This window comes from Rhinolophus sinicus, chromosome 16, assembly GCF_057876585.1.
Source record: "Rhinolophus sinicus isolate RSI-liver-muscle chromosome 16, RSI-T2T, whole genome shotgun sequence".
Lineage (NCBI taxonomy): Eukaryota > Metazoa > Chordata > Mammalia > Chiroptera > Rhinolophidae > Rhinolophus > Rhinolophus sinicus.
Window position 1 is genome coordinate 120,477,160 of NC_142516.1, and position 12,328 is coordinate 120,489,487.

General features: G+C 34.7%; 1 protein-coding gene across 5 annotated transcripts in view; it reads left to right on the plus strand.

Moving 5' to 3' along the window:
* Positions 1-12,328, plus strand: part of MTUS1 (microtubule associated scaffold protein 1) — a 141,281-nt gene that overhangs the window by 86,641 nt on the left and 42,312 nt on the right. Inside the window, exon 1 of one of the 5 annotated variants that reach the window (XM_019737999.3) lies at positions 6,324-6,745. The exons of the other annotated variants lie outside the window; for them this stretch is intronic. Coding sequence (XP_019593558.1) covers positions 6,625-6,745 — 121 coding nt within the window. The 5' untranslated portion in view covers positions 6,324-6,624. Of the gene's footprint in view, positions 1-6,323; positions 6,746-12,328 lie in introns of those variants that run through there. 5 annotated transcript variants of the gene reach the window in all.

Here is a 12,328-nt window from a genome sequence, read left to right on the forward strand (position 1 = left end):
TTGTATAACATTGTTTTAGTTTAACCTTTAATCAGTTATTTCAAATACAATTCCATGAGCTCATAAGACAATGAAAGGCAGAAAGAGAATGAACTTTTGAGGCATGGAATACTGGTTTGAATCTTGCTCTTGCCACATTTACTTTTGTCCTGACCATGGGCTAGTTACTAAGCCTCTCCAACTCTCAAAATTTCTCATTTGGGAATATGGGAATATTTGGGACAAATTTCCAGTATGGGAATAATTTTGACCTACAGAATGGTATAAAAAACTTTCAGATGATAGCCTCTTCTATTGCTAGGGATAGGGATGATGGTAATCCTTTCCACTGTTCTTATGAGTCTAGTCGTTTACTTTCAGAGTTCTCTTCCAGGAAATTGAATTATTTCTAAATCCTTAAAGCAAACAGGAAAAGACCACTGAAAGTCAAGAACCATCCTCACTCAGGGGGTTTAGCTGTTGTAATTTATTTAAAGATTATGATGTTATAAGACTCTAGCCAACATTGACTCTAAATAAACCTTAGTTTACTGTTTATAAGGAAGATGTCACACATACTGGTACCACATACTATGATTTATTGTTACCTTGGTTCTACTACACATAAAAGCTGTTTGGGATATCAAAGCACCATAGTTGTATTTATCCAGCCCTGATTATTTTACACACGATCACCATTCTCAGGTGCCATGGAGTCTGCCCGGGAAAGTAGAGAATGTGCTGCTCCTCCCATGCCCGTTTTCTAAATACAGCACAGGAGGATAGAGTTTCTTTCTGTACCCCGTTTTCCCAAGTGTCGGGAAATGGTTGCAAGTTGCAAACCTGCTCTGGTGAGGTAATACTGGTTTGGCCCAGTTTTCCTCTGATGAGAGTAGGGATGAGGCTGTCTGTCAGTGGAGGTTTATGATTATAACTCTCTTCTCATACTTCAAAAGCAGATGCTATTTTGATATGTGATAAATCAGGGAACACTAGGGATTATTTAGTAAATCTTGTTGAGACAAAGACTATCTTTTTCATCGGAATTAGATTCCTACTTCACACACTACCCACAAATATATTCCAGGTTAATTGAAGTTTTACAGAAAAATTAGAATAAGAGCACTAAGCATATAGAGTTGGATAGAAAAGGCCTTTCCCGGAGCATTAGTGTAAAAGATTAATAATTACGACAACAAAGTTTTAGAATTCCCTTTGTCAAAAACATAAACATGGTGATGGATGTTAACTATAACTCAGACGTATTGTGGTGATCATTTCACAGTATATGCAAATATAGAATCATGTTGTACACCTGAAACTAATATAATGTTATATGTCAATTATATCTCAATTATATCAATTAAAAAACATAAATATTAACAAGCAAACAAACTGGGACAACATATGCACTATGTTTATTCCATATAGGGCTTTTTCAAATCAACAAGGCCACTCTGCAATAGAAAAGTAAATGTATAGACATAAAAGAAGAAATATAGAGGGCTAAGAAACATGAAGAAGTTTACAAAATGCTGACTAAAGTAATGTGCTACAGATTCGTGTCTATTTTTAGGAGTAAAACCTGATATTGGTGAATAAGTGAGGAATAGGTGCCTCATATATCCTACTGAGAGAGTATAAATTACAGCAGCCATTCTGGAAGCACTTCGGTGATGTGTAACAAAAGCCTTCTACCCAGGATTCCCACTTATCAGAATTGATTCTAGGAAAACAATTGACTTATTTGTTGCTTTTCAGAATTGTTTAGAAGGGGGAAAATTGCAAACAACCTTAATGGTATAAACAGCAGATGTTTAAATTACATTCCTTGATATTTTAATGACATTTTGAAATCATCAAAGTAACAATATAGAGGATTATTTAATGCCATGAAAGATAAGTGTGAAAATTTTAAGTTTAATACATTTATTAAGGTTATATTAAGCTTAAAAACCTGTTACAGAGCACTATGATGTACAGGTAATTTAACTTTTATTTTTAAAATATTCTACAATGATCATGTGTTTTGTTTGTTTTTAAAACAAACATTGTACATAGATAAAACGTTACTGCTCTTTTTTGTTTTTTATTTTTAAAATTTTACTTTTTTCAATTACAGTTGACATTATTAGTTTGAGGTGTACAGCATAGTGGTTAGACATTTATATAACTTACTAAGTGATTCTCCCTTAAGCTTAGTACCCACTTGGCACCATACATAGTTACTACCATGTTATTGACTATATTCCTTATGCTGTACTTTACATCCCCATGACTATTTTGTACTTTTTTAAAAATTATTTTTTTTTAAATTACAGTTGACATTCAGTATTATTTTATACTAGTTTCAGGTGTACAGCATAGTGATTAGACATTTATATAATTTATGCAGTGATCCCCCAATTAGTCTAGTACCCACCTGGCACTATCTATAGTTGTTGCAACATTATTGACTATATTCCCTATGCTGTACTTCACATCCCTGTGACTGTTTTGTAACTACCAATTTGTAATTCTTGATCCCTTCACCTTTTTTACCCTGCCCGCCCCCCCAAGCCCTCTCCCATCTGCCAACCATCAGATCAGCTGTTCTCTGTTTCTATGAGTCTGTTTCTGTTTTGTTCGTTCATTTATTTTGTTCTTTAGATTCCACATGTAAAGTGAGATCATATAGTGTTTGTCTTTCTCTGTTTGACTTGTTTCACTTAGCATAATACCCTATAGATCCATCCATGTTGTCATAAATGGTAATAATATTTTGTTTTTTTTATGGCCAAGTAATATTCCATTGTACATATGTACCACATCTACTGCTCTTATTTTGGGAGACCAAAGAAATAAAAGGCAATGTGACTGATCTTGGAGAATTTATAATCTTATGGATGGGTGATGGTTGAAATATTTTCTAATTGTTTTATGTGAATTTTTTTGATCATTATTCACAATATATCTTAAAGGCATTCTTCTTACTAAGGAAGAGGACATTATGGGGAAAAAATTGGACCCTGAATTGAACTTTCTACAGTTGGTATAGAGATTAGAACATAAGACCATAATGATTATAAGGCATAAAAATGAAGAAAATGTAGCTATTAGTGTTGTGTTAAGGAAAGTAAGGCGATGAACATTAAGATTGATATTCCGTGTTAGCGTTCTAGGTAAAATGTATTGGATAGAGAGGCTTGAATCCCTGGTTTAAATATCAATCTCCAGATTCTTCATCATTGTTAGAAACAACGAGTAAATAAGTCCATGTTTGGATGCATTTCCTAGCATCTAAGCAACACTGCACAACAGATGCTAGAATCCTGAGTAGAATCATTAACATCAGTGTGTTCTATAATTAACTCACTGATTTAACACACACACACACACACACACACACACACACGTCTTTTTACACTACAATGGAATCTGTTATTCTTGTTCTTTGAATATACTGTGGTATCACAACACGTTGATCTGCAAAACACTTATATCATCCATATTATTTTTTGCTTTTTCAGTCTTACTACAGACTTTATACAATTGGTTTTCATTGCTTTTCCTTTTTTGTGTCACTAATAGAAACAGCTTATTTCATAGGCTTTTTATAAAGCTATTCTGTAACTTAAATTTTTAAAAGCTTATTTTTCTGCCTTAATGATATTTGTTAAAAATAATGGGAACATACAGAAACATCAGCGAAATTAAAAATCAGGCCTACCCCAACTCCTAGATCATTGCTGACATTTTGGTATATTTGCTTCAATATTTATTCTTTTTGTTCAAAATTGAGATCCTACTCTACGTATAATTTTACATCATTTTGTTTTTCCACTTGACATCCTAACACAAGCTTTGCTGTATTTCATAAAAACTCATTCCTAATTTTTAGAGCTGTAATTACATTGTCCTGTCTTAGGTACCAAAAGTTCCTCAGATTTTTTCTTACTGTCCTTGGTGATCCTTATCATGTTCTCCTAAATAAAGACTTTGTATAATAACAAATATGGACACTTTCCATCTTTAGGCACTTCTAAGTCAGTATAATTTTGGAAAGTACAGATAGCGCACAAGTGAAAACAGCTGATCAATAAGGAATCAAAAAATCTTTTTGAACCAATTTGAAAATCTGTGCTTTCCTAACCCCCTGCCCCCCAAGTATGTGCGTTTAAAAATTGTTGTTAGTCTACTCTAGCTGCTTATTCAGTGATTTAAATGAGTGAATACATATAAAGTGTTTAGGAAAGTGCCTGACACATAGCAGATTGTAAGCGTGGACCATTACTGTTAATGGATTGTCAAGAGTGTCCCTTTGTTTTGGCTCATTTGTGCTAAATAGCCACCAGAGGGCAGAATACGGTTGGGAAAGAATTGAAACCCAGCTTGAGCTGTTCTTAGTCTTTATGGTTGTGTTTCCCCGAAAATAAGACCGGGTCTTATATTAATTTTTGCTTCAAAAGACGCATTAGGGCTTATGTTCAGGGGATGTCATCCTGAAAAATCATGCTAGGTCTTATTTTCCAGTTAGGTCTTATTTTCGGGGAAACACAGTAGTATACTTTCTCACTTTTGTGTGTGTGTACTTTGCTGTACAAATAACTGTTACTTCTGACATTTTATTTTGAATGGCACTGCTTCTCTTTATTCTTGCAGTCCCTTGCTCTGCTGTTAAAAAAGATCGTTAGCACCATTTACTTTTAATATATGTGGTGTAGCTTAGTGTGGTTCAAGTAAAAATTTTAATGAATGTGATGAATTGGTGGCATGTTGCTAATTTCTTCTCTTGAGTTCGTCTAGGCTAAAAGATTTCCTTTTTAATCAGGATAATTTAGCATTTATTATAACACAAACAATCCCTCCAATCCTATATATGGGGTAATGCATGTGTATTTTTAATAATATTAATATTTAACTTTCTTCTACTTACAGATTTTTTTTTTTACTTACAGTTTTAATACTGATTGGCAGCCTGGTTTTTACAAGTTTTTTGAGGGGTGGGAGGAGAAGTGATTATAGCATATTAATATGCAGAATCTGGCAAAAAAAATTTTAATAATAATAAACTGATAAAGTATAAAGGCAGCACCTAACTATAAAGGCAACACCTAAATGTAGCTTTAAAAAAAATTTTAATCCCATAGTTATTTGTGTTTCAGTTGCCATGGGTGCATTGTGTTTGCAAGATCCATTGTCTGACTGTGAACAACGTGTATCTTTCCAATAGTTAACCCTTGACAGGTTATTGGGTTTTTCTCCCTTGTTGACAACATCTAAAATGTTAGGATAGGGGTTGAGTGAAGAAGGAAAAGGAATTATTCAAAATTCCCTCTTCTGCCTGTCTCCTTCCCTCTTCACATCCTAAATACTCTATAGAATTTCTAAAAGAGTAACTGCTTCCTGCAAATTTTAATAGCAATTAATAAGATGATTTATAGTTAAATACTACATTTATTTCTGTTACTGATTTTTATTTTTGAAGGAAATCTAGGAAACAAGCGTAGATCGTTTTTTACATATTGTTTTCCTGTACTTTCTTAAATTAAAAAATGTTAGGAGTTAGGGCTATTCCTGGTGTAATAATAGCTTTATTTAAGTAAGCATATTGCCGGTGTAATTTTTTTATGTCCACATCTTTATCTTTCAATTTTTTTGATTATTGCCCTCATATTTTAATGTACTTTCATAAACCACTCTACTAAAATAAACATTGAATAGATCCCAGTAAAAGATACACATAACCGCACCCATTCTCCCATGTTCCTGGTCTCAGAATATTACTGTGAGAGGCCACCTGACCTTCTATAAATGCAATTAGTCAAGCAATAGGTGGAGTCCTTAGAATACTGCCTATCTGATTGACTAATTTTTATTCCTCTGAAACTATTATATCTGGTAGAGAAATTGCATTAACCTTTTATTGTTGGTTATTAAGTCCTCAGAACATGAGTGTTAAAGTTGAACTTGAACCATGTATCAATCTGACATTAATATAATAGAAATTTTATTAAAAAATTATAATTGGGAACATTAATTGCTAGAAGTCATTTTTAAAATTTTTATCCAAGGTATCAGGTTTATATATAGGTTTACATACAAATCTGGAAAAAAGGCCCACAGTTATTAGTGTGACAATAAGTAAAGAATTTAAAATTAGAGCACAGATTACTTCAATGAAATCTTAAATTTTTTTCTAATTACTAAATAAACCTTAGGTGTTCGAAGTAGTTAATTTCCCTTAGTAATCTTCCAAGTAGTTACAGGATCTGTAACATTATTGGTTGTTATATAAAACTCCTAAGACCACCCACTTTCTCCTCCCCTTTACCATCTCTGATGAAAACCATAACAACCTCATAAGCATGTACAGTGTGATGTAATTCACAGGCTGCTTACTGCTGGATCTGCTAAGAGGAGATTTTATTCAGAGGAAGAGCATTGTTTTGGCAACATCTGGGAGAGAAAACGGAAGCCAGAAACACTTGGATAGCTCTGGGTTTTTTTTCTTTGTTTATGTGTGGTGGAATGACATTTGCTATGTAGGCATGTTTTCTCTTGCTGTGTTTCTTGGCCTCGACGAGTGCTGAGTTTAAAAAGACAGTATGTGATAGTCCATAGAAGCTGTTTCTTCTGTGAAATCTTTCCACCTGCTCTGAAGACATGTTGTTGTCTCCTAAATTCTCCTTAGCCACCATTCACGTACGTCTGACTGCCAAAGGATTGCTTCGAAACCTTCGACTTCCTTCAGGGTTTAGGAAAAGCACTGTTATTTTCCATACAGGTTTGTGTCGTCTAGATCTGTCTAGTGTTGCATGGGAGACATTTTGATTAACTTGCAGATGTTTATCAGAAATTTTCAAAGGAGATAAGTGGGGGAAAGAAAGCAGTCTCTGTGAGAGAATGGGGCTTAATTTGTAAAAATTAGCAGTTTCTCTTACGTTTCAGCACCAAGTCTATGGTACTTGTACTGTTTGCAAGCAGATGTGTGCTCCGTTTGTTTATAGCAGAATTGTTACCTTGGTGCTCCGTAGTTCTTTCCTCTGACACCAACCAAATCTGTGAAAATCAATACCTGTTAAGTTACATTTTACTGCCAATGATTTTGGAAAGAGGCCATAGGTAAATTAAGAAGAATATTTTTCTCTTAGGTGATGAGAATGTTTCTGTAGTTTTTCATTGTGTAATGTCTCCCTGAGATTCTGTTAGTTTACTAAAAGATTTCCATATTCTAAACATTTCTGAAATAAAACATCTTAAAGGTCGTGGAGAGGTGTAATAAATGAACCATAAATTAGTTTTTCAAACTTAATAGTGAAAGCGTTTGCAGTCACAAAAGACTGCCTCTGCCGTTTGCTTGTATCTGCTTTTTATTTTCGGTGCCTAAGATAGAAATAAATGGAGTGTGTATTTTAGGCATATGTAAACCTGCATGGACTTTGAGGGGATTCAGTAACCACACATAGCTCTACCTCTTGTTGTAGATGATAATTGCAACTATAGTGCATTATAAGTTGACTTTATGCTATAAAAACTGGAGTGCTGTTATACTTGATTTTGGCTCCTGAGTGTTAACTGTAATAGGATTGTTTGGATATGTAAATAGAAGGTATTTTCCTTGTTTCATATGCATGTCAACCCTTCTGTGTCTTGTTTTTCATCTCTGTCCCTAGTGATGTTTTTCAGCTGACTCTTTGTAGTTTTCCCAGAGGCATCTCTCTTCTCTGTGGGATAATTCTCATTTTTTCTAACACGCTTTCTCATGTTTCATAACTCCCCTTGACCTGTCACTTGAGTCTGCCAGCCTTTCCCTCTCAGTCTGAGCTGACAGCTAAAGGTAAATGAGGTAAGTCAGGAGGTAAACAGTGGCTCTGTTTCACTCAGTCTAAATGACACTGTAATTTTTTTCAGCCTTAAAAAAAAAAAAGGTGAAAAAAAAAAAGGGTGCCCTGTATTTTTAATAATTTGTATGATCTAAAATAGCTCCAAATAGCTTTTGATTTTAACATTTAAAAAAATATTCCATACTCCAAGTTAAAAAGAAAAACAGTACGGAAGGTTGTACAATTCCAAATGAGCCTCTTTCCTACCCAAGTCCCTGCCTCCCCAGGAGGCAGCCACTGTCACGGGTATATGTATATCCTTCTGGTAATTTTTTGATCATACGTAAGCCTATATAGATCTTTTATATCTTTTGTTATACAGAAATGGAAGCATACTATATATGCTCCCCTATAGCTTGCTTTTTAAGGTTAATATACCTTAGATTTTCATGTGATCACATGCTTACCTACGTCATTCTTTCTGATAGTCATGTAACATCCCTCTGTTGGGTGAGCCATGATTTATTTAACCAATCTTCTGTTAGTGAACATTTTAGGTTGTGTGTAGTATTTTTGTGAAGCAGATATCTTTCCAAAGCAGCTTAAGCAAAACATAAGGTTTTTATTCCCAGTGTTTGATTAATAGGGATATTTTAGCTAAGTGATAGAAAAATATTTTGAAATATTCATTTGCTTGCAGTCATGATTTTTAGGGCTGCCGTGTACTTAGAGGTGATCTAGTTTACCTTATTTTATACTAAGATGTCGAAAGCCTGGAGAAGTAAACTAACTTGTCAAGGGTACACAGTCTTGCAGACAGACAGAGATGGGACTAAAACTTGGGACCTCTGTTTAGAATTTTTGCCTTATAGATTCTCCCAGCTGTGAATTTTGCTGTAACTGTTAGATCTAGTGAACTGTAGTAATGAAAAGTGAGTTTCATGCTGGGAAGTATTTTAAGATTACGTGAAGTATATAATTCTTCTCACCCCCCAGTAAGAATCTTTTGTGGGCTTATCCATATTGCATAATGTTAAGGTCTGAGAAATCTTCCAGTAGAATGGATATTGAAGCCATCGCACTTACTCTTATCCATATGGGCTGTAAGCAGTAGCTCATGTTTATATTCTTACTAAAGGAAGTGGTGTTGGTATTGGTTGCCGTAGTGGCTGTGGCGTTGACCTGGATTCCAAGAGTCCGGGATGGTAGCCCCGGTTCTGCTAGTAATCGCTTGAGTGACTTTGATCACTTAACCCCACAGGGCTAGAAAATAAAGGAATCAGATGAGATGATTTCTGAAGTCACTTTAACCTAAGATTCTGTGTATTTTCTGGCTGTAGATGTAAAAACCATGGATGTATTACTGACACCTGAAAAGTCATCTTTTCTAAACGAATTCTCTCCTTATCTCCCAAACTCAGTTAATACTCCTGATTTATTTCTCTTCATGACACTGTGTTTTTCCCTTATTATGTCATCAGACCTTAGTCACCTTTGAATCTTCCTCATTTATCCATAACTAACTGGTTGCAAGAATCTAAGACTCAGTCCTTTGAAATCTCTCTTGGTTTTACCCTCTGCCACGACTCTAGTTTAGGCTTTATTATTAGGCAGAAGCATTTGAAGTTGCTCTTACAAGTAAAACATGGTCAAATATTGACAGTTTCATTTCACCCAACCTAATACTTTGGGCTATTTGAAGAATTTTATATTTTCGGTCTTTGCCATCAGCCTTTCCCTTGCTTCTAAACTATCTTTAACGTTGCAGGATTCATTCATTCACTTCCTAAATAAATATTTGCTAGATATGTCCTATATGCCAGGTATAATGCTAGAAGCTGAAAAAAGAGCCAGGACTAAGTTGCACATGGCCCCTGCCTTCACACAGCCCCCAGTTTAGAGGGAGATAGTCCTAGAACAGCAAATAATCATAGTAGGGCATGGACTAGTCACCCAGGCAGCTTCTATCAGGTGAGGCTAATTTTATCCAGGTCTTCCAGAAGAAATGCCATTATAGCTGGAACCTCAGACATGGAATTAGCCAAGAAACAAAAAGTGTTCCAGGCAAAGAGCACAGCACGTGAAAGCCTGGAGATGAGGTGAGGGAGAAGATGGCTCCTTCAAGGAAATAAAGGAATTTTAATATGTCTGAACATCGATTGTGTAGAGAGGTGCTAGCAATAAGGAGGTGATTATAGGGACCCACACAGAACAGGCCCTTTTGCTGAACTCTTACACAGTGCACTGTGCACGTTAGTCTGCTATTATTGTGTGTTGCCCATTGACAAAGTGTATTGGATGCAGGATGTAATTTTCTCTGTAAATAAGAGCAAGAAAAGACAGAGAGTGAATTTGTCAGAGTTCTGAGTGATGATTCAGGATGTCAGGCATGGATGACGATCTCAGCATCAGGGAAGTCCTAACATCTTAGAGTCCAGAAATGATTTCATTGACTTGCCAAAATGCTGGCAGTCGTCTCTCTTGCCAAAATGTTCAGCTCAGTCTATTTCAATATTTTATCTCCACATATTAGTTACAATTTTATAATGAGTCAATGGAGAGAAAAGAATCTTCTAAGTAGAAATATTCTTTGCTACCAGTTTTATTAGAATTAAGGTTTTCTATGAAGCTGGAGGTATCTATATTTATTGTTCTGAAAAGTGCCATTTTGAACCTAAAAGAGTCAGTGCTCTCTTTGATTCAAGTGAAGGCAATTCATTGCACTAAAAAAATATTTTTGCTGAACTAATGAAATTAAAAGCAATTACTATAGCAAAACGGAGGGATGTATGTACATACCATGTTTCCCCCAAAATAAGACCTAGCCGGACAATCAGCTCTAATGCGTCTTTTGGAGCAAAAATTAATATAAGACCTGGTCTAAATTTACTATAAGAGTGGGTATAATATAATATAATATAATATAATATAATAATACCGGATCTTATATTAATTTTTGCTCCAAAAGACGCATTAGAGCTGATTGTCCGGCTGGGTCTTATTTTCGGGGAAACACAGTATATATATTGAGGAAGGGCAGGATAACTATTATTAACAGAACAAAATATTTTCATTTACTTAAAGCTTCACTAAAGAGTATTATTTTGATTAGATATTTGGTAAGAGTGAGGCAGATGTGAATAAATTTGTTTAATTAGAATGAAAGTCATCACATTATGTTCTTATGTTTGACATTCATTTATGAGACTATCAAGTAGAACTGCTTTTAGCTGCAGTTTGTTAAGACAGCTTAACTAAGAAGTAGCGTATTTGTCTCACCTAAAATGATGCACCTCTGATATTGTTCAGTGGCTCAGCAATGCCAGGATAAACATCTGTGCTATTTTCTTAGCACCTTCATGACTGTTGTGTCATGATCTCACAATGGCTGCTCCAGGCAGGAAAAAAAAATAGGGATGGGATAGTGCCATGTCACTAAAGCTTACATGTCATTGGCTAAAACTGTCACATGGCTATCCCTACCCTCAAAGGAGTCTGGGAAATTGAGTGACTTCTCCAGTCTCTGTAGTTAATGCAGGTACTACAGGAGGGGTTAGAGCCTTTTTATAGTTTCTGTGGCAGAGAAGGTGAAACAGTTATTTCTCAAAAGCTGACATCAGCTGCTTATACATAAGGGAAGGTACATCATTGAACAAGTCAAATTGCACAATAGACCTTGTTTTTTTCTCTTTTAGGATATGAATGTTTTTTGGTAATTACCTACTTTGTCATTAGTTCAATTAAATGCTTTTAAGTCATTTTGTTTGGACATGTAGATTAGTATTTGATCTCTAAATGAATTAATTTTCAGTTATAAAATAATACATTGAGAAAGAATGTGGTCAACTTTAAATGTGGCTTTTATATACTGAACATGTATTAACAAGAGATTAATATTTTCTTAGTGCATTTATGGTGGATGTCCTATTCATGCATCGTTAAGGTGATGCTAACTAAAACTGCAATTTCTCTTGTTTTCACACCACAAAATACATCAGTGAAGCCATTTTAGAAAGCATTCCCAAAAAACCATATATTAGAATTTGTGTATAAAAATTAAAAGATTCAATCATTTTTAGAATAGGATAGACATCAAAAGGACCAAATTCAAGAATAACAAATTAGAGATGTAACTTTCCACCACCCCTTTGTTATCTTACTGTGAATTCAGACTCTTTTTTTTGGCTTTCTTGAAAGCAGTCTTGAAGATTTTGCAAGCCTCTTGCCACATTGATAAGCATTTACTAAGAACCGGTGTTGTGTTGTGAATGGCATTATGCTAAAAATCGTTTTGTCATAGATTAGTACTAAGCTCCTGTAGCTATGGTGGTCTTATAGTTACAGTTTTGCTATGACATGAAATGTGCCCTTTCATAATTATAGCAGTCCATTTAAGAAGGCAGTAAATTATTAAATGAAGCTTGATTCGTAATAGATAGTATTTTGATAAGTTTTTAATAGTTTGATATTGGAAAAAAGTACATCTTAATCTCACAGGCTTCAGACAGTTAAAAGTTTTACTGCACTAAATTGTTTTCATGTAT